Consider the following 23,220-nt stretch of genomic DNA (forward strand, 5'->3'; position numbering starts at 1 on the left):
CATTATACGTTTGGATCAAAGTTCGTCAGCTCCAGTGTACTCTTAAGATACCTATGCCAAAACCTGCTGCTGACAACAATTTCAAATGCCAATAGATTTAACATCTCATTTTAACTCCTACAAATATCTAGTTAGATTGACACAAATTCAACATAATTACAGTCCTAGCTGTGACCCATGCTTATCTACAGACGTATTTCTATAGCTAAAAAAAATCTCAGCCTTCCCCTTTGGTTTCCTAATAGGTTTGTTACAGTTTTTGATAATAATGTTTGTGTAAGAGGAGGTCTAGTTACTTCCAAAGGCTGACAGACCCCATTGCCAATGGCTAGAGGGCTGGCTAGATCATGTCCCAAATGAGGACCTCCAGAATTCAGAGAGTTAAATCAGTCTGCTTAAGGAAACAGGCAAGCAAAAACTACTACTTTAGAAACATTAAAGTAAGCGCTTGGTGTATCCCAAGTGCAGTCACGGGAGAAGCGTCCACCATGGAGCTGCAGAACCAAAGCTTCGCCATGGATGGAGCTGAGGGGAGGCAATAAAGCTGCCCAGCAGTTCCAAGGCCATTGTTGTGTGCTCAAGATCAGTGAAGGTCAAAGGGCCGAAGAGTAGAGTTGCTACAACTCCCAAAGCGTCACTCCAGCCACCTACCAGCACGGCTCACTGAATTTCCTTTCAAGTCTCTTCTACTTCGCACTAATGCTTGATCTTTAATTGGGACACATAATGGGCCTCATTTACAAAGTGATACCATCACACCCGTATCTCAGCAGTAACCTCAAACCTTTTGAAAAAATCAGGTCTTAAAACTTTCTCATTTTCCATCATTTAACTTCTGAAAAGCTTTGAATTTCCAACAAAGCAAAGAGGGGTTTTTTCTTCTAAATCCCTGTCTTGTAACATAGCAACCACAACCAAAATGAAAGATTTAAAGACATAATCATAATTCTGGAAAATCTATCTATTCCCAGTGAACATGAAAGCTACACATCAAGGATAAAAATGATATAATACATTGTTTTAAAACTGATGACTCAGTGACAGCTATGCAGCAAATAAGCACTCAATATCTTTCCAATTTATAGTAACCTCTTGGTCTCTTTAGTCTATAGGACTTAGGCTCTTAGCGCTTACACGAGTTTTATACCTGTATATACCCACTGACTTTAACTGAACTAAACCAAATTTATATCACAATAAAGTAGAATCACCTCCTATGTATTTAAGCTTTTTAAGAGCTTAATCTAATCCCTTCAGAACAACCAACCAAAAGTAAAACAAAGCACAAAGCTCTGGAGTCCTACATGCAGTTAAACTGTTTTATTTTCTTGCATTTAAAATATTGATCAAAGAAGTTATTGTAAACTTCAGCCATAAAATTAAAAAGACTTCCCATTTAACAGAAAATTTGCACTAAATGCCATGTACCCATGATGGGACCTCCAACTTGTAGCCTCATAGTGGCTACACTGGACCCTTTTGAGGTTGATGCTATTTTTTCCCCCCCTCTGGATCCTTTTAGGAGGCTGGAATATAACTTCACCCATCTTGCCATGCTGCATAGAGCTCTGCAAGTGCTGCCTCTTGAGCTGCTGCTTTTGTGTGTCGGTGGATGCGCCTTCATTCAGTTATGGGGTGCTCGCTGTCCCTGCATTAAAAAACAACCTCTACGGAACCCTCTTCCTTCCTCTGCTCAGATACTTGCCCTCTTTCTGGTCTGTGTCCTCACCCGTTCTCTTTGCCCTGCCTGGAACATGCTTTGGAAAATTCTTGCCTGAAGAACAAAGCTAAAAGAAAGGCTACTTGTCTTAAATCAACAAAAAAAACAGCAAAGAGCATATTTCCAGGAACTGGGAAAGTAAAGAGGACTCTCATCTTAAAATATGCTAAGACTAATCTGATTAGGCAAACACAAGTCAGAACAAACCAACAGTTTGTGTTGAGACCTAACAAATGAAGGAGAGAGACGGTTATTGCTGATAGTGAAATCTCATTAAATTCATCATCTTCTTGTAAGGGGAAGAAAGAAAAGATAACTGTATGGTAAGCCTCAGAAAAGCCACAGATGAGGTAGCAAATATATAACGGGAAAAGGACATAATCTTTCTAGGTATTACACTGTAGAGAGAACAAACTCAAATAAGGAGAAGAGGAGCATCAAAGACTTCTTACATTGTTTCATAAAGATTAACACTACATTCCTCTATGGCTGAGAGCTACTGCTTTCCAGTCTGAGGTACATCCAGTATCTTGGTCATCAATTCCCAAACACCACCACCAAACCACCATCCTGTAAACGATAACACGGACTGATAACACCCTTCACTAGCTGCTGATGCTTAAATAACATACTTAACAATATTTGACTTCTGTACGTTAATACAAAATTCTGGTCCGCACAGCCTTACGCCCAGCAGACCCACAGCACATACTGCAACGCTACAGCTTTTCGCTCCTGCTCGCTTCTGCAGTATTGAATGGTCAAATCAAAATCTATTAACCAGGTGCTACTGTAAAATTCTCCTCAACACTGCATAGTGTGAGTAGGTCATAGCCCACCTCCTGCATTTTGAGTTATTACATCCCTAAAATAACTAAGTACTAGAGTTTTGGTGTTGGTTTTTTTTTGGTGGTTGGTTTGTTTTGATCTGGTGTGTTTGCATATTTTTTTTTTCCCAGTATTTTCAGTGGCTCTATTAGTCTGTAAATCTAATGTTATTTTTCTGTCTCAGTCTATTAGGCAGTTTATCCCAGCTCACACTGAAGGAGTGCAGGTATGGCAGAATGGGGAAAGTTAAGATTTCACAGGCTCATGAAACATGGCTATACACCATAAGGACAAGTTTCTTTCTATAGCAAGAGTGACACCTCCAGAAAATGATCAGTATTATGCAGGTTCTCACGTTGCAGGCTCTCCTGGCTCTACACCAAGCCCCTACAACCCTTTGCACTTTAATACAGCGCAATGTCAAAAAGTAGAAGTGAGAAACTAGGGACAGACACATGTCTGTTCTCTCTCTGATTAACCACCAGCCGGTCTAACCCCCGTCAGGTGTCACCTGCACCCACGCTCCCGTACAAAATCAGCGAGACAATGTGTTAATCTATTGTCTTTAAAATTGATGTGCATTTGGGCAGGAGCAAAAAATCACTCTGTAAGAGCGTTTTTGTAGGATGTAATCAAGCAATAGAATTTTTTTTATATCCTTTCTCTCTTCTGCTAGCAGGGTGCATAAAAATGATCAGCATTTGATTTTGAATGAACTCAGCGATACAGAGACACTTTTACAGGTTACGCCTTCCTAAGAAATGTATCTTGCAAAGACTTTATCAAAGGTTTTGGCAGTATCTGGCAAAGCCCCAGAAACTCATGACTTGAGCACTGAGCAGACCTCCTATTTAACAAACGTATTCACAGACTGGGAGATTTGTCTGCATGCATATAAAATTTTATCAATCTTGAAGCATTTTGCAGTCAATCTCAGAACATGTCACATGAAAAATTAAGCAGTATTTTCTTTTTCTTTGCCAAGCAAACTAGCAACCCCCTGCGCTAGCCTGGCCAAGCAGAACGGCGTGGATTTGAAGACCAGAAAGGCAAGATCCTGACCTTCCGTCAGAACAGTTTCCCATAAACCAAGTGAGCACTCAGGGACTGTAAAGTTTCCCACTTCAGGAAACACCTGTAGGGAAGCTGAGTCCAAGCAATCACCTCTGATCAGTTCCCATCTTCCTCAAGGAGGACTGGAATTTTTTTTATGGGGAGATGAAGTGGAATCACTAAATCTTATGTAAAAATTACAGTTTCTAAACCAATAAAAGCACAAGCATGGAGACCTGTCCAGTCTCTGTGCAGCTGAGGAAATTCTCCAAAATAGCAATCAGTACAAAAGCCCACCTGGAGGAAAAGAATATCTGCTCTTGATTTTTAAAATATAAACTGTAGCGGGTGTAATTTAAAATTATTTCAGTGTAATTATTGTAATAGCAATAACAATAATAGCAATTACAAGAATATTACTAACCATAAATAATACCACTAATCATAGTTAAGAATGATCAAATCAATGATCATTTAGATTCAGAGAGAAAGCATGACATGCAACCTGGTCCACACACAGGCACTGTGAGGAGAAGCTTGACTCTACACACCAGGCGTCAAACCGGGGCTTCTTCACATCGCAAAAGCAGGCTAAAAGCACCGGCTGTACCTGGGACAAGGCTGCAGCAGCTCCTTCCCTCCGGCACTGCACGCTTCCCTCTCCTCCAGCTCCGGGCACGGCTTCCCGGCCCCCACGGCCACGCTCCGCACGCCACGGCGCCGGCTCCGAAACCCTGGGGAGAGGTGTCCCCAGCCACAGGTCTGCGAGCAGGGGCTCCATGAGGACCACTCCGTCGTCTCGCAGTCTTCAGCGATGACACAGGACCTGAAGGTCAACGGCACGGGGTCTTGCACGCAGAGGCTGCAATAAGAATACAGGAAAACAGCTGAGCTGAGGAGGTCTTGCTTAAGAAACTTCTTTGTTTTCAAACCAAAGGCCCAAAATCACAGAATCACAGAATGTCAGGGATTGGAAGGGACCTCAAAAGCTCATCCAGTCCAATCCCCCCGCCGGAGCAGGAACACCCAGATGAGGCTACACAGGAAGGTGTCCAGGCAGGTCTTGAATGCCTCCAGAGTCAGAGACTCCACAACCTCCCTGGGCAGCCTGGGCCAGTGTCTGTCACCCTCGCTGAGAAGAAGTTTCTTCTCAGATTTAAGTGGAACCTTTTGTGGTCCAGTTTGAACCCATTAACCCTTGTCCTACCATTGTTTATCACCGAGAAGAGCCTGGCTCCATCCTCCTGACACTCATCCTTTATATATCTGTAAACGTTAATGAGGTCACCCTTCAGTCTCCTCCAGCTCCAGAGCCCCAGCTCCCTCAGCCTTTCCTCACACGGGAGATGCTCCACTCCCTTCAGCATCTTTGTTGCCCTGTGCTGGACTCTCTCCAGCAGTTCCCTGTCCTGCTGGAACTGAGGGGCCCAGAACTGGACACAATATTCCAGATGTGGTCTCACTGGGGCAGAGTGGAGGGGAAGGAGAACCTCTCTCAACCTACTGACCACCCCCCTTCTGATACACCCGAGGATGCCATTGGCCTTCCTGGCCACAAGGGCACAGTGCTGGCTCATGGTCACCGTAAGTCAGGGTCTAGCCTCAGACTAGAAGAAATCCACAGTCACTTGGGGTAAATCAGATCTGCATCAACACCAGCACAATGAAAGGAAGAGGAGCTGTAACGCAGTGCACGTAATGCATTTCCAGGGAATTTTGGGTGCAATCTTCCATGCCAAGCAGTTTGCAAATAATATACATCATTTATTTCAAGTCAAAGCAGATGGAAAAGGCTCCTGTGAAGTTAGAATTTTACAGTTTATCCAGGATGGAAAATAAAAGCCAAACCCAGGAGAAATGTTGCCACCGGGAACCATTCCCATTACCCCGTGCACAGGACTTGCTGCCCACCATCCATCCAGGTGTGAGCATGTCCTGCAGAGCAACTCGGCTCTTTGTAAAAATAAGTAGTCTCACAGTCATAAACAAATGCTGTCAAGCAAGATTCAGAGGGTTTCCAAACCTGACAAACCATCAAAGACTGTGGAATGCGGAGAAGAAACCTTCCTCATCTCTCAAAAACCCTGGAGAGCTGAGGTAGCAGCGCGGGAAAGGATATACCCTAAGGTACTGAGGCACCTACGAGCAGAGACATCACTGGAGCACCATAAAGGATGGGACGGGGCAAAGAAAAAAGGATGAAACCCATTAAAAAAAAAAGGGTCACCAGGAGAAAAGGAATGAAGAATTTCCATCTGGTGTCATACTGATTGTGCAAACTGGTCTCTGAAATTAAGACCATATATGAACTCAGTGTGAACCCTCCCTAAATTTGTCTTCTCCAGCCTCCAGTTGCTCATGGTCAGGCTTTTGCCAACTGTAAGGAGTAAATGCATGTAACACTTAAAAGGTGTGAAATCCAGAGCTGCTGCCAGGGAACCAGCCATTACCTCACCTGGTGTTACTTACAGAGCAGTTTGACTAACCTGACTTTCTCTAAATAAAATAGATCAGGGCAATCATTTCAGGATTGCAGGACAGTCTCATAGGGGGAGCAGAGAAGATAAAGAACACTTACTCACTTCTCCTCCAGTCTAGAAATTGGTCCTGTTTTCACAAAGGTCAATAGGAATATTCCCACTGATCAAGTTTGACTAGACCCTCAAGTACCAGCAAAATACAGCATTTAGTGGCTTAATTTTATACTTCAAACTAAAAAAAGTGTAACAACTTTTTGCCTTAGCTTCTTCACCTAGAAGAAAACTCAATCTCACAGGTGCCGTGACTATGAATGTACTGAATTTAACAGATTTATAAAGTAGAAACAGCTTGTGATATAGCCCCCTCGAAATAAAATTATTCTTGCTTAAAACTCAAAAAGATTTCTCATTCTCTATTATATGTCAAATGCAACTGATTGCAAAGCTGTGTCTGGTACAATGTATCAATAATACTGAACTAAAGTAATAATCATCATATCTGTACTTACTAGCCCCGGTATTGTGAGTCTTGTTTGGAACATTTGGTTAGGTCACATGAATGGTAACTTTATTTCCCTTTTAATACTTGTTCAACAGTTATCAGATGAGCCACCCTTGCCACAATATTAACAAGAATTGCTGATTTTTAGTAGATAAAATAGCAGCACATACAAATCACCATCCTAACTGATTGTGCAAGAACACTAGAGTTTGTCTAAGAATGCAGCACAGAGAGTAACCAATCTCACATGATGAAGAGTGAGCAAGACTTCAGACACCAGTACAAAAACCCATTTTTGGGTTTGCACCACTGCAAAGGAGGCTTAAGTCTGGCCTGATCTTTACCGAAATACCAAACAAAACAAAGCCTTTAAAAATCCGGTTTGGGGTCGTCTTTAAAATTAATATTGCTAGACCCAGTTCTCAGTGAGACAACACCTACCATAGCTCTCTTAATGGATTCAAAGCTATGCCAACACTCTGGCCACAACAGATATTGCTGCCCTCCAATCTCCCTTGTTATTTGCAGAAGCCTTTCAAGTATGCAAGGACGGAATAGCTGTTTCTTTCCCTGAAAATTTCTCCACTGTTCCTACTGCATAAGGCGAAAGAGATAACTTTGTTGACCTTAAGGTGAATGAGAAGCAGAGCTGGTAATTTCCACCCTTCTGCTCGCATAGATGTTTTTGAGGGAGAATTACATGCAGTCGCCTAACAGAAAGCAAACGTAATTAACTTGTACCTACTCATTCAGAGCATCAGAGTCGAATTAATTGTGACACTGAGCAACACAAAGACAAATGTAAAAACACGCTTTTGCATGAAATCCAGACAGAGTCTTTCATGTCGCAGATGTATTTAGGACAATCTAATACAGATAAAGCCCAGACATACAAGACACACACTGATCTGAGGCTGCAAACCAGACGTGCGTTTGAGCTGCTGCGGCTGCAAGTGAACCAGCAGGGAGAGGAAGGAGGTCTGGGGACGGGAGATACTACACAAACCCTGGTTTTAAACTGACTTTCCATGTATTCTCGCATCAGTTTAAATACTCCTCTTAGGAGTCAATCACATCACTTTGACTTAGCAGGGTATTTATGTGATTGATGCATTTTTCCTATGTTACATGCTTGGACTGACAGTGTAAAACTACAGGAATTGTTTCACAACCTATATTACGTTGCCTGCGGTATAAGATGGATCAGCTAGTTAGCTAGCAGACTCAAAAAAAAACCAATAACCCACACTAAACCAAAAGAAACCTACTCATGCCTCTTTTACTTACATAGTCCTAGAGCTACAAGCAGAAAAACAAGAAGTGGAAGAAAAGCTGCCCCATGTCCAGCTCCTACTGTGACAGAGTAACTTCAGGCTGCTGCCAATGGAGCAGAGCTGCTCTTCTCCATCGCCAGCCACACTCTCCACGATGAGATACAGGAATTGTGGAGCTCCAAGCTGAACCACATCACCTTTCTGTTCTGGATAAAAAGGAACTCACCAAAAAAGTAGTAAATTTTCCAACAGCTCAGTTACATCCATGCTACATGCTGTACAGTTACATAGCCATCACATCCACTGCCAGGAAACGAGTGGAAATACGTCTAATCGGCAAGAAAAAGGAGCAATACCATCAGGGAGAAGTGCATCATGAGAGCGGGTTGGGCACAGCACAGAAAAGATCCCTGATTTTCTTTTCCATTTCTCAGGGTTTAAAATAAAAGGTGGATGCATTTTCTTCTTAGAGGACAGGTAGTTATTGTTGAATCTCTTACGCTGAAAGAATCTCCAAAAGAATTTCAGACACATGACGAGGATTTCACCAAGCGTAGGCTGCTGGTACGGACGGCATCACCAGGAGGACACGGCACCGCTGCAGCAGCCTGAGAAGTGCCAAAGCTGCCCAGGGAACACATGCTCGAATCCACGCTGTGCAATGCAAGAAAATCCTGAAGCGAGATAAGCTACACCAGCAACAACACATTTTCACTTTTTCCCTTTTTCTAAAGTCGTCTCCTACACTGTTATCAATGACCCAACCTTACAGGCTGCTGGAATCAACACTACCTAGTAATATTAAAGTCTAATGATGGATACAGTCTTGCCATGTTTCTAACAGCATCCAAACACTTTTTCCCCTTCGGAAACTGGCAATCGGTGCTAACAGGCATATTTTCAAGGATTCATAACGGATTTTACAGCCCTCGAGGGCTGCCAGGGCTATTTTGGATACTGGCAATACCGTATATTCATCCTGTGCAGCGGAGGCTTCTTGGGCAGCAGGAACACCAGCCCCTTCTGCACCAGGATGGAGAGGAAGATGAGGAACATTTGCCTCCCATACAGCCGACCAAAGGGAGAGGGAGCTAGGAGTCCTATGAGCAAAATAAATACAGGGATTTAATGCCAAGGATGTCTACATTTTGGTGTCTCCAAAACTTAATGCACCAGATCTTCTCTTTCTAAAAGTGTTACTCTTATGGAAATCACTGTTCATCTGTATTTTCTATAAAAGTAAAATAAATGAGAGACAAAACTAAAAAAACCCACACACAAAAATAAAATCTCCTTCTTGTCCAACAGCTGAGGGATTTGTTTTCAAGCCTGAGCACCAAGGCTTGATTCCTGTATTCGCTGAACACACATCTCCTCTTCCAGATCACAGTCATAGCCATCAAATAGCATATTACAGCATAGCATTACTGCAAACTTCTATATTCATCCAGAAAACAGGAGAATGTCAACACTAGAAACTGCAAATAATTTTTTCTAAAAACATACAACAGCACAGTGGCCAAGTGCAATCCACTAGGAAACGGATAATGGAAATTCAAATTACAGAGGCAAACAGAAGAGCTGAATGCTGCTCTACCTCAGCCTTGATGGATGGGTTATCCCTTGACTGAGCTCGACCTGAATTTTCACTTACAAAGGGAAAGTAAACAGAAACCCAAATCCAACTCTATCGTATCATTGTTGTCATCTTACATGTAGAATGAAGAGTTTAAGAATTATGTACCTAAAAAGACTCCTAATCCAAATAATAATAGTAATTAAAAAACAAAGCCTGAAAGTGTTTGCTCCTGACTTTGAATTCTCAGTATACTTAGTAAGCACGCTCATCAGGTTAGAAAATCAGGTTAAATTTATTTAGGATTTCAGCACATAGCTATGGGCACTCATGCCACTAAACTACAATTTAATGTCTAACCTAAATAATTTTTGTCTAAAAAAAAAAGGAATACGAGTGCCTTTGTCTCACTATTCAATAGATTTTTAATAACTATAACACGACAGAAAAACAAAAGGAGAAGTTCTAGCAGACAGAGATCTGGCAACTTCTTCAGAGGTTTGTTTTTCTTTTTTATGTATAGAAATGCTTATGTTTGGATTTGTTACTGGATATGGATTTTAAGCAAAATCAAAACTTTTTCATGAAATAGAGTGAAATCTGAGTACTATCTGAAACTGAAACAGAATGACAAAAAAAATCCAGCTTTTTACAAGTCTTTAAAAGCTTCAAATCAGATCCATAAAATCATTCTATATTGATGCTATTCCTTCTATTATCACAAATATGATGAAGTTTCTACACCAAAATTGTTTCTGAGCAGAAAGGAAGCCGTCTCAAGGTCTATTGATGTTCTGCTGTACAATTGTCTTCAAGTGTTTTCAGAAAGGCCTGTCCCTCCCTTTCCTCTTCCTTTCTCCCTTTTCCTTTTACTTTGACAAATGTAGAACCTCAAAACCGAAAAATATTTCATCAAAAAGATTCCCCAGCTCCATCTCCCTGAGAGAACACGTCCAATCTTCCACATGCTTGAACTCCTCTCTAAGTAATTTCTGTTTACTATTTTCACCTTCAAATATCGCTGGCATTTTCGCTTGCACATTTAAGTCTGGTACAGACACACAGTTCCTCATAGGACCAATTATTTACATTAAAAAATATTTCCCTTATAATGCAAACAATTCTGCAGGGTCACTGTAAAACCAGAGGATCCTTTTGTCAGGGTTCCACAGCAGAACTCAAGCACCAGTGAAAAACTGGAAACAAATATCAGGCACATTTCCCGCTGCTTCTCCCCATTTCACAAGAGAAAGGACGCCCCACCTGCCATTCCCATCAATCGCAAACTCGTTAGTGTAGAGGCCAAAATGAACATCCTGCCAGTAATCCAGCATCTGTAAGAAGTGAATGCATTCAATCTTTTAGTCTTTACAAAACAGACTGCACCCAAGCGCACCAAAATCCAATTTTTGGCAAAAGATGGTGCCCAACATCCCCTCCCATCAGTGCAAGCAATGTCTGCTGCTCACCAGCTGCTCCACGGCCCTGAGATTATACACCAGTAAATTAAACAACTCTGGTAATAAATTAGGCGTCCTTGCCATCCCTTTATAAACGAGGAGGCAAGATGAGCACATGGTTCCTCTCCTCACACGGCCTTCAAGTGGCGGTGGCGGGAGAAGCGTGGCAGCAAGGCCCCACCATTGAAGCCCGTCTGGGGATATTCCTCTCTCTTGCCTCTTTTTTCCAGAAATTTAATTCGTATCTTACATCGGTACTTACTCCAAAATAAGAAACGTCAGCCAGGAAAATGAAAAAATCAGAAATAAGGCGCTACTTCCCAGTTTTACAGCAGAGGCCTGGCTGCCTGCCAAACCCAGCTACAGGGTTATGCAAATGCATTTACTCTTCTTTATCAGGAGACAAAATATCTTCAGTCTTGTAAAGCGACATCTGCAAGATCGGGTCAATTCTCCGTAAGAGTGGCAGCAAATACGTTGCACAACAGAATGGAAGGACATTACCGGGGGATGCTTAAAGGGAGTTGTTGTCAGGGGTGTTTGGTACCAGTGACGCTGCAGCCCTGGAATTAAACACAGGCTGGATTTTAGGCTGGGTTTTTAGGTTTGGATTTTGGGTTTCCCAATTAAAGCTGAATTGTTACAATTAATAACAAGGTTTAAAATAATGGAGAAAGTAACAGCATGTGGCTATTGGGACACTGTAAAATGACATGACCTTTTGTCCTCTATGCAATCAATGGGCTTTCCTCTTGCATTTGGAGTGAGAGTAAGGGATGGGTCAGCCTCGGGTCTTTGCAGTAAATCTGAGACACAGTCTCAGCAGAAAAAGTCTGCCAGGAGGTGGCTAATGGAGTCGTACAGTCTGAAAAATAGGGCTAGATCAGGGAAAAATAAAAAGGCACCAAAAACACAGAAAAGAGCAAGGAAAAAGACAGCTCGATCAGGGGTAGAGTTACTAAAACTAAAGCTCCTGGGATCCTCTGCATTGTCATCAAAAATTTCCATGTATAACTCACACAGTAGCACAAGCAAGAGAAAATATTTATAAAAACAATGGCTTCCACTCCCCCTTCTTACAGCGAATATAGCAGTGAATGAGAGAAATTTTAACAAAGTCAGGATCCCCGTCGCAGAGCCTCTGATAAGGAATGAGATACAAGAGGCAGAACAGCTAACAAGTGTTAGCAGACATAAACCTGCTGCTGGTCACACAGCAGCATAAATCACAAGTGACTCCATTAAAGTCAAGCAGCTACATGAGCATAAAATCTGTATGTTTAGAATCAGCATATATTTAGAGACAGCTAATAAAGTCAAGATGTTAGAAACTGCTGGAACAGTTCACAAAGCTTGACTTCTTTCCAACCACTAAAAAAAACCCCATACATTGTTAAAGGTGTAATAGGAGGGGGTAAGAAAAAGGCCAGAATGTATATTTTCACCTCAGTGTGTGTGCAAAACCACTGCAGATATAACCAGGGATAGAGAATTGGACATAAAATAACCCCTTCTCTCTGCCATTTGAGTCTGTGCAGGTGCCAGGAGCTATAGATTACCAAGAAACAAATTGATTTCTGCAGAATTCAGGAGCAGGATTTTTCAAGAACTTCTAATATCCTTGAAAAACAGAACACAAGAAGTTCTCCAGAAATCTTGACTTTCTTAGAGCTCAATCAGTTTCTCAGTCTTCTACAGCTCCTGGCACCTGCCCAAACCCAACTTGAAGTCAAATGGCACAGCCTAGATAGCTTAAATTTAAATGCGAGAAACTGAGATAACCTATCTTTCCACTATTTGCTGCACATTACCGTAACCTTCACATTTGAATTACAGCAAAATGATCTATACAGACTAAGAGAGATTGTTACATAAAACCCATGAGGACAAGAAAGAAAAGCAAGTCGCATATCTAGTATCAGCATCCAAGAGTTACACGCAGATGGGAAGGCTCCTCAATAAGCAAGAGGACAATCACTGAGCTATCATTCTAATAAATACCTCCTAGTAAATTCACAAAGCCCAGCTTTTCAGGCTTATTTTATTCAGTGTTGATTTGTAAGAATGAAGGAGTTTAAGCTGGTGCAATTTTAGCCTCTTCTGACAAATATATGCAGTACATGACTGAGAATGAAACCTCCCTCTCCCACAGCCAGGGCCCAGCACCAATGCAAAGTGATATATAATTCTATTCCCTCGATGTTTCCCCAAAACAACAACAACAAAAAATAGAAGAGAATTATTAAAAACATAAAATGAATTAAACAGTCACAAATCGTAGAAGTATGCAAAACATTCAGCATATGCTAGCTGTACAGGAAGGGAATTAAATCAAAACAAACAAACAAACAAACAAAAAAGACCATAAAGAAAACATATAAAAATTTGCATTTAAAACTCAAGAACGGGAGCGCATTTGCCGTGGTGCTGCCACACAGAGCGAGTGCTCCATCAAACAAACCCACTGGAGACGAAATAGAAGTCGAAGCACCCTTACCTCAGCGCTGCGTTTTTTCCATCGCTCCTTACACACCTGACCTGCCTGGTTTGGTACCCGATCTCCACCTCCCTGGGACGCTGGTGGGGTTTCTGGCCTTGAAGCCCAGATGTGCTTCGCTCTCCAGAGTCCGAACCCAAATCCGGCATAGTCCTCCCCGCCAAGTCGACGTCTTTAGGATGGGGCAGCCGGCATTCGCCCCAAGCGCCGACTCGGAGGCTGTAGGTGTGCTCCTCCTCCCCGAGAGGACACGGGACAGTGCCACAGGCTCTGGATTCAGTCAAATTCGGGCACGGGGCACCACCGTAGAGAGGAGGAGCGATGACCGCCCGCGTCCGGTGCTGCAAGCTCTTGGTGCAGCCCGCGCCGCACGGGGACCAGCTGGAGAACTCGGACACAACACAGTCCCGCGGGCAGGGCACCAGGCAGGCTTGCTCAGCAGGCGGCTGCGGCGTGAAATACTCACATATTTCGTTGGCGACGATGGTTCTGTTCAGTTTCTGGAGGCAGCGGACACTCCGGTGCTGCAGCCCGTGCTGCGCGGTGACACAGTCCCCGGCTGCCACCTCAGCACCAGCAGAGGGGACGAGCCCACACCTGTCCCATCCCGAAACCTCCCACTCGAACAGCTCCAGGTGCCAGTCACAGACTTTAAAGCACCTCCTCTGGCTCTCAGGTTTGTCCTTGTGGTCGCAGTTGGCGTGGTACGTTGTCCAGCCCTCGGCGTGGGTGCACCAGACGGCCCGACTCCGAACGCCCCCCGAGCCACAGTCACCTACGCACCGGCCCCAGTGACCTGCAAAAGAGAGGGTATTGAGAAACATCACATAATACCCCTGCCACCGATCTGTCCTGACTCCCAGTAGCATCCAAACCATACCATGTATTAGAAGTTAAATAACTACCAGCTGGTCCGTAAAATTGGTTAAAAGCTTCCTAAAGGCTGCAGGTCATTGCTCCTCCCAGTGTATTCCCATCACCACTCGGAGAAACTTGGGGGTAAAAAACAGTACTTTCCAATGCCCCACAAATTCTCAAATTAAAGGCAGGTCAGGCACATTTCTGTAGCAGTAAAATCCATCCCAAAGCCTGAGGAAATATGAATACTTAATTTAGCTTGTACAAATGAATATAAAAATGATCATAAAGGAACAATAATCTAGTAGGAAAAGAAAGTCAAGTTAGATAAGAGGAAAACAGTCTTAATAGAGTAATTAGTCCATGGAATAAACTGCACCGGGAAGCAGCTGAATCATCATCCACGGTGATAAAATGGTGAGGATAAATACTACGAAAATAAGAACATGTTCTTAATAGGTTCAAAATGGAGGAACCGCCTGGCTCTGACGGTGCATTTACAGCAAGAGAGGTCCCGCAGGTCTGAGAGCAGATCTCGACCGCCGAGAAGGAACCGCGCGTGCACCGACTTCTGAATTACCCTGGGGTGTCCATCCAGCAAGTCACTTCCATCTGCAGCATGTGGCACTATACAAGGTGGTAGAGCCAGTCACGCGGGAAGGGGAATTAAACCAAAATTAAATCCAGTTGTGTCATTTTTAGTTCTGGAGCACATAGATGTATATATGATATTGTATGAAAATGGACCAGACAGTCTCCAGAGGTCCCTTCCAACCCCAGCCATGCTGTGATAATCAGTCAAGGCAAAATAGAAAGATTTTTCTGTGACAGGATTAGTCCAGAAAAGTCCACCAAGACAAAAAAAATAATACGAGGGCTATAAAGTACAAAATTGCTTACAAACTGAAATGGAAAGGTAGAGAAAAACACTTGGGCTGAATCTTAACATATTAAAAGGATTCTGATGATCATGTCTCAAGAGGGTCTCATGTAGTTTCTAAGTTTAAAAACTTTCGATTACCTCGTAACAGAGCCATTTCATTCGATAAGAACATTGCATATATAATTCTCACTTGAAAATACACTGCAAATACCCAATCTTTTGTATTTTTCCAAGGCAGAGAATGAACTTATAATAAATAGGTCGATTTATATTAAGAAATGCTACTCCTGTCAAGTTTTTTAAATTGATTTTAAACCTACTGGAAAATGAAGAACAGCCCCATAATGGCTGCAATTATAATGCCAGGTATTTCATCCAGCTGATGGGAGTTTTGTTGGTAATCCCACTGGTCTTCCTTCATGCATAGAGGAGTTAATCCTCTGCAGCCAGGGCTTGACATTGCATAATAAAAATAAATAAATAAAAATGCCTGTTCTTTTTTAATTGATAATAAAAGAGGAGAAGTAAATAGGAATTGCATATAGCTGAGCATCTCCTCCACCACATCCTGCGCTCTTGCCATGTCCCTTCGGCGGGCACTTCTCCTCCCACATCCTCCAGGCCAGGGTTGCGACCCTGCCCATGGTCCAGGGTTTCCAGAGCCGCCAAGGGTGACACAGTTCCAGCTTCTGTCCAGCCTTTCAGGCTGTGTGAAAAATCTTTGTCCCTTTTTTGCCTCCATTTCAAACCAAAAGATACCAGCACCAAGTAAGGACTCAGCGGTGAGACGTGGATGGGGAAACGCAGCAACACACTGTACTGTGCTCTACAAGCTGCACTGCACTAACTATAGGCTCCCAACAGAATTCAGGCTGCTTAAAAACTGAATATTAAAAAAATGAATCTTTAAGTATGCTTTTAAACGTCAATTACATGAAGAGTTCATTGACAATTTCAATGTTCATCCTCGATACTTCACCTTCACTCAAAAGAATACCCGTATACAAATGCCAACAAGATTCAAAACCAGACACAGGATTATGAATATGCTGTCATCTTACTAAAACTAACAGTCAAAATTCAAACCTCGAGTACTAGGTGGCTTTTTATTGACACAGAACAGTAAGTAGCACAAAGACTAAGCACCACAACACAATTGTATCATGAGCTTATTTCAGTACTTATTCCTCTGACGCGGTTCAGCAAAGGAAGTTCAGTTTGTTGAGATGTGGAAGTTTCAGTACAGCAGAAGTTTGGTTTTCATTAGTTTGTTTTTAAAGCAAAAATTCAATAGTAATATTTTTCACAGAATCCCAGAATGTCAGGGATTGGAAGGGACCTCAAAAGCTCATCCAGTCCAAACCCCCACTGGAGCAGGAACACCCAGATGAGGTTACACAGGAAGGTGTCCAGGCGGGTTTGAATGTCTGCAGAGTAGGAGACTCCACAACCTCCCTGGGCAGCCTGGGCCAGGCTCTGCCACCCTCACTGAGAAGAAGTTTCTTCTCAAATTTAAGTGGAAACTCTTGTGTTCCAGTTTGAACCCATTACCCCTTGTCCTACCATTGGTTATCACCGAGAAGAGCCTGGCTCCATCCTCCTGACACTCACCCTTTATGTATCTGTAAACATTAATGAGGTCCCCCCTCAGTCTCCTCTTCTCCAGCTCCAGAGCCCCAGCTCCCTCAGCCTTTCCTCACACGGGAGATGCTCCACTCCCTTCAGCATCTTTGTTGCCCTGCGCTGGACTCCCTCCAGCAGTTCCCTGTCCTGCTGGAACTGAGGGGCCACAACTGGACACAATATTCCAGGTATGGTCTCACCAGGGCAGAGTAGAGGGGCAGGAGAACCTCTCTGACCTACTGACCACCCCCCTTCTAACCCACCCCAGGTACCATTGGCCTTCCTGGCCACAAGGGCCCAGTGCTGGCTCATGGTCATCCTGCGTCCCCAGGACCCCCAGGTCCTTTTCCCCTACGCTGCTCTCCAATAGGTCATTCCCCAACTTATACTGGAACCTGGGGCTGTTCCTACCCAGATGCAAGACTCTTTCCCTTCACTTCAGCATATAGCATAACAGTATTTTACTCATCAATGGGAGTTTGAAACACATTACACCAATTAAGGACTTACTATCTATTTCTTAGGATAGTAAATAGTATTAAGAATGCCATTAAAAAAACCCAAAGCACTTATAGCAGAGGAATGGCCAAATTCCACTCACCAAACCTACCACTGCTCTTGCACTGCTGCACAGAACTTGCCTTGTTAGTACTTTTTACACATTTCCAGGTGCTGCTCATGAACTACTCCAAATAATAGCTGCAGATTCACTAATCTCTACATAAACAGAATAGAGAGAGATACAGCAGAAGCCTTAGCAAGAAGTGGCCACTATTTAATGTCTGATGTGGATTTAGAATGAAAAATTAGCCAAAAAAGAGTAAGCAAGGACTCAGAAGTAATTACACTATCATTAGACACATCACAATTTGCAATTATTCTTTGGCACACATGCTAAAAATGTAGCCTGCTCTTGGCATACCAAGAAAAGAAGCATGAAAAACAAGGTTAAAAATCAGACGCAAATCCCATTACTATAGATTTTTTTTTCACTTCCTGATGCTCTCCTCAGGACGCGGCAGTAAACTTATCCACAATGTTTCACTGCCTAGTTAAATATCCCGTTTAGTAGCTTAAATGAGGAGAGGGATGTAAATACTTCCTAGTCAATAGGCTGCTTTGTAATTAGAATTTAATTATTTTTAGAAGAATCATGTTAAATTTACACTTTCCTTGAAATAAATCTGAGTCAATTAAAAGCAACATCTCACCACAATGTGAATAATAATATTAACTGCATTTTATTGAAAACCCCCTGGAATTCAGGCATCAAAAGCAGAACTTCAGAAAGATGCTTTACAACTCCCAATCTGCAATGGGAAGCCATTGGTAATTTAAAGCAGAAGACTAAACAAAATAAAATGTATTTCACAATGGTTTGTCTATAGACATTATACGTTGAAACAGCTGGGAGTTCCCGGCTGGATATTAGGAAAAACATTGTCACTATGAGGATAACCCTTGGGACAGCAGAATCTCATCCTTGGAGGTTTTCAAGATGTGACTGAACAAAGCTCTGGGTTCCCTGGTGTGAATGCAGCGCTGACCCTGCTCTGAGCAGGAGGTCAACCAGATGACCTCCCATGGTCTTTTCTGACCTGAAGGAGCATCTAAATGAAAGCAAGGCCTTGGCCACTGGGACTTATGACCATGCCATGAAACACCACCACTGAGATCTGCAAAGTACTAAGGAACCTGCAGTAGCACAAATAAACCCGTTAGTCAAGCAAAGCAAAGAGAAATTAAATCAAATCACTATTTCCAAAATAAGGAGTAGAGTAAAACTTGCTTGACTTGTGCTAAAATTGTGAGACGGTGGGATCTCTTTGTTCAAGGAAAACTGTAAATAAAGACATCTTATAGTCTCTTACAAGACATCTATAACACTGCAGATAAGAACGGCATTAAAGTAATTAGTAAATCAAGCCAATCTAAAAAAGAAAAACCACACGTTGTTCCATTTGCTGTTTTTATCAGATAGAAATTGTACCGTGCTACCATCCCATACAGCTGCTCCAATCCCATAAAAAGCATGCAATAACACTGCAATTGTAGTTTGATGTAGTGTGCCCTGATTTGCTCTTCCTGCCTGTAAGACCCACCTACAATTATGCAATAATTATTATATGTCTGAGAGGATACGGTGACATCTGCTCTTTGACACACAGGTCACACAAGCATAAGGCAAGCAGGCTATTCAGATAATAATTACATATTACAGATAAACCAAAACACCACTAAACAACAAACCTAAAATAGGAATCCCAGTAAGAGCTGCTTAATAAGTATGTTATTGCTTAATAAGGATTGCTACAACAATAATGCTCTGTTAATGTGACATTTAGCTTAATTGCAACCATTTCACCAGCTGAAAATTCATTCAACAATAAGCATCTTCCACAATTATTCTGTTCCTGTAACTGTGTATTAATTTGCAAACTTAGGACAAGATTAGCAATCAGTTAAATAGAGCATTGTGTTTGCAATTTACTTCAAACAGGTAATAGATACTGTCCAAGACAAATCAGATATATAAAAGAGTGAAAGAACACTGAATAGATGAATAGACAATCGCTGGAATGGCCCTCCACTTTTTCTTTAAGTACCAAATTTAGAGGCAATTGTTCTAGACTTTAACAATTTGTTTTTCAACAGAATGTACTTATTTTTAGGCAAAGATCCCAAAATATAACAGAGACGTATGACTTCATTAGCACCTGGCTGAGCAATAACTCCACTAGACATGACCATAACTCCAGAAGATCACGGCAGCGTCCACTTAATTGAATCCTTCTGCTCAAAGCGTCATATAACCACGCTGGATGTCACTCCAGCATCCTTCCCCCAGACCGAGCTGGTATGAAATGGAAAGCTGCAACCCACTGCATGACTTCTGAGATAACAACTGATTCAAACAACTCAGGACCTTAATCCCTAATGGCATTACAACAAATTAATTCTAACTATAATGCTGGTAAAAAATAAAATTCCACTGAAAAGGCATTCCCAGAATTAGTTATCAGCAACACTACCTATCATATGAGACATTTTTATGAGATTTATGTAATTCTTATGTAATTTTATGAGAACGATGTAATTTTTTATGAGATTTGGATGTATATTTATATATTTATTATGAACGAAATTGACAAAGATCATTTACACTACCACATATTCTCTCACCACTAAATCTCTTTTTCAGCACGATGCAAGGACATTCAATATAATGCCAAGATAAATATTTCTAATCATCCAGACAAATATCTTACTATGCTCATGAAAGTCGTATTATTTGAGTATCATGCTCTCTCCATGTCAATGTACTCAGTCACACCTTTTCTTGCAGATTAAACAGACTAAAATCTTTAGGACCAACTCTGTACAGAGTCTAGGATGTCAGAGCTGATACGTTTAGTTATTTATATCACAATGTAGTATTAGTTTAGCTGCTGTTAGTGTAACTGTCTGCTCCTCTGCTTTCTGGAAGATCCCTCCCTGCACCTACTGCCACTTCTCAGCCAAAATACAGCTTTTCTCCCTTGCCTGTACTTAGCCATCTCAATTATTTTGCTATTTATTATTAACCGCAATTCAGTAAATGACTTTCCACTATAATTTGTATGAAAGATGCCATACAAAATAAAAGACTATTGTGCTATTTGCAACGCGTCACACAGGGCTTGTGAAATTCCTCTGATTCCTGGGATTAATTTTAAATACCCGCAGCACATTTTTAAACTTTCATGACCTACACAAACAAGCAATTCAGCAACTTAGTTATTCATCCTATTTTAGATCTGAACAAAAGTGAAGTTTAGTGACTTAGAGCCATGCAGCAGTTTGTTCCAATTCTACATTTCAGGTTTTCGCCTTATTATCCACACATGGTAACACTCAAGACACACTCCAGCAAGAAAGACATTCTGCAGCAAAATGTAATGAACACTGCCATTTATGAAAATTCAGTGATTTACTAACCCCTTGACACCTGAAGGCAGGACTTGTCAATATTAAGCACTAATGTAAACTGCATTAGCTGAGCTACTCAATCATGTGTCCACACCTCAGAGACAGCCCAGGGAACAAATATTCTGCCAACTCTCGGTAAAAAAAGAAATCAAATTAATAAAAAACCAACCCACAAATTCCAAAACATCTCTGTATTACTCATCTGCCATATATTGAGGTTTCACGAGAGTTTCTTACCTTGATAGAAGCCATTAGGAGAGAAGGTCATGATGTATATAAATTTATTTATACTATAAAAACAAGAAGTATAAATAGATGCTATCAGCAGATTACAACTATGAGTAGTTTACTGCATATGAGATTAAAAACATATCAGTACTGGATTATAGATAGTTATAATCAAACCCTGACCTTTTTAAAATTCCAAACATCTATGAAAACAGATTCCTTTTAAAACATTACAGCCTTTATAAGGTGTTTGTAAATGTAACCTTAATAGAAAATGCAGCTGAAAAATGTCTCCTCAGTCACTGCACCTTGATCTTGGGGCTTACATTCCGCAACGGGAATCATCATTTCCCCATGAAAAACACCCAGAATCAATACAACATTAGTTATGCAGCATCTCCTGCAACACAAACTGCCCAGATGATGGGTGGGGGAACCAGAGAAAACACATGGGCGTTGCTGGACACCATCTCCACGATACCTCAACAGCCACCTCCACGATACCTCAACACCCACCTCCATGATACCTTCTCCTGATCCCCCACCTCCTATTTATGTTGAAAAATCTTCTCTCCAGCCATAAGAAAGCTCAGATCCCTTCAAGTACAAACAATCATGAGGTCAAGGAGGTCTATTCTGCTATTTGCAGAGAAGGAGAAGGGACCTTGATATACTTATGAATGGTATTATTTTGTATTTGTAGGTATGGGGTGATTCAGAATGCCCACTCCAGTTTTAGACAGGTCCTTACATTGCTGGTTGAACACCAGCAAGCTTTGCACAAGGCTTTTTTGTGCTTTTCCATACATTGGTTCCCCTCACCGCCCTTCACATCAGAAATCACTCCAAGTCATTTTTCCAGCCCAGGTTTCACTCCAGGTTCCTGCTAACTGCCCAGCACTGGGCAGGATCCCTGCAGGGATGATGGAAGAGACCTCCTCGTCCTTATACCCACAATGAACCTCACCAAACAAGGTCAAGATCGGCACTAACGAACTCCTGAAGGAACCGCATCGGGAAATGTGCTGTCAAAGCTTCGCTGCTCTGAGAGGGGGCCTTGGTGGGACAGCTCGGGGGAAGCACTGGCAGAGGTTCAACATCTGCTTGGTATTCAAGCACCAAGGCACAAAGAGAATTCTTTTGAGTTCTGCAGTAATTCGTTACCTGGCAAACACCAAAGATACTGCCATCGCTTCTTCCAAATCGTGACACCTGCGGTTTCTAATTTTCTTACTCTTTCATGAAGCTTAAATTATATTTCTTCATTGAAATAATAGCAATGTTCCGTTCTTCGAAACTTGAAAAATTTAAATAATTCTTTTTTCCACAAAGAAGATTGTTTCACAGGAAAAGCTGGGTAATAGTACAGCAATCTGCACACCTGCAAAACCTTTCTAAGGTATCAGAATTTACTTCACATGCACACAATCACAGAAACGTCTGCATCCCTCTCCAGACATCATTTTAAGAGAGAGCTAGATTTTTTTCTGCTCAGCTTCATGCCGTTCCCAGCTAACATACTTTATAACCCACAACAGCCCACAAGCCAGCATACATTTCCAGATACTACAGCCATCAATAAGTCATGGTAAAGGAATCGCAAGCCAGAATGGAACATTGAGGTGTTCCCAAGATTGGCTGGGGGTAAATGCTGAACTGCAGTAACTCCTCAGTGCCCTGCAGAGCTGATGTCTCCTTCCAGGGGGCCATTCTCTGCCCCTGGGTACCCCCCAGAGCAGAACTGGGGATGCCCCAAGTCCTCGGAACAGAAAAGGCAGATGGGAAAATAGAGACACCATGTACAGATACAGAACCTTCTCAGTCCTATAGGCAGGGCAGTCATTATTCTTCATAAGCATTACAGATGAGCTATAGGATGGGGAGGATTTCCCACAGTGCCCAAACTACTGCTGATGAGTATTTCTGTATAGATGGAGAACACCGATGATAACTATTCCCTGGCAACAGACTGCATCATTAATTCATGTGAAAAGTGCTATTTCTAAATATGTGCACAATCAATTTTATAAAAACTGGACAGAGGCTATTGTACACCTATACAAACTGCTTTCACTGGGCATTTTCTCTTCTTTTTTCTTTTTAATTTACAGTCCATACTTAAATATCCACTTTTAATTATTTATAACTAAATTTCCATTTACTCTAGACACTCCTTAAATGCTCCAAATTCAAGAGGAAAAATATTTTGGAAAAGCACAATTCTCTTCAATACTTGGAAATAGCTGTGCAGAAATAAACAAGACGAGCA

At 41.9% G+C, this 23,220-nt stretch overlaps 1 protein-coding gene across 4 annotated transcripts in view; it reads right to left on the minus strand.

The window, feature by feature from the left end:
• The window catches only part of THSD7B (thrombospondin type 1 domain containing 7B), a 318,202-nt gene that overhangs the window by 195,866 nt on the left and 99,116 nt on the right, over positions 1–23,220 (minus strand). For all 4 annotated transcript variants that reach the window (XM_065070332.1, XM_065070334.1, XM_065070331.1 and 1 more), the window contains exons 4-5: positions 13,391–14,186; positions 4,212–4,463 (exon numbers count right to left, since the gene is read on the minus strand). In XM_065070332.1, coding sequence (XP_064926404.1) covers positions 4,212–4,463; positions 13,391–14,186 — 1,048 coding nt within the window. The remainder of the gene's footprint in view (positions 1–4,211; positions 4,464–13,390; positions 14,187–23,220) is intronic.

The sequence above is a fragment of the Columba livia genome, chromosome 7, assembly GCF_036013475.1.
Source record: "Columba livia isolate bColLiv1 breed racing homer chromosome 7, bColLiv1.pat.W.v2, whole genome shotgun sequence".
Taxonomy (NCBI): domain Eukaryota; kingdom Metazoa; phylum Chordata; class Aves; order Columbiformes; family Columbidae; genus Columba; species Columba livia.